At 68.6% G+C, this 264-nt stretch overlaps 1 protein-coding gene across 1 annotated transcript in view; it reads right to left on the bottom strand.

Moving 5' to 3' along the window:
- RPL11 (ribosomal protein L11) overlaps positions 1–220 on the bottom strand; it is a 2,895-nt gene extending 2,675 nt beyond the window's left edge. The window contains exon 1 of the mRNA XM_010016474.1: positions 75–220. Within this exon, the coding sequence (XP_010014776.1) occupies positions 75–198 (124 nt within the window). The 5' untranslated portion in view covers positions 199–220. The remainder of the gene's footprint in view (positions 1–74) is intronic.
- Positions 221–264: the final 44 nt, after the last annotated feature.

Here is a 264-nt window from a genome sequence, read left to right as displayed (position 1 = left end):
CCACGACTGGAGCCGGGCACAGCCACTCCTCTGCGGCCCCGGCACACGCCGTCCCCGGGCAAACCCGCGCTCACCTTTGGAGAAGACGGGGGTCTGGCCCGTCAGCTGCTCCAGCACTTTGGCCGCCCGGGTGAGCCTGTCCCCGCTCTCCCCGACGCAGATGTTGAGGCAGAGCTTGCGGATGCGCAGCTCCCGCATGGGGTTCTCCTTCTCACCCTGCTCTTGCTGCGGACAAACGACACGGAGGGTAACGGGGGGATGCCC

The sequence above is a fragment of the Nestor notabilis genome, unplaced genomic scaffold (assembly GCF_000696875.1).
Source record: "Nestor notabilis isolate BGI_N333 unplaced genomic scaffold, ASM69687v1 scaffold17576, whole genome shotgun sequence".
Taxonomy (NCBI): domain Eukaryota; kingdom Metazoa; phylum Chordata; class Aves; order Psittaciformes; family Psittacidae; genus Nestor; species Nestor notabilis.
This window is presented reverse-complemented; position numbering and strand designations above follow the sequence as displayed.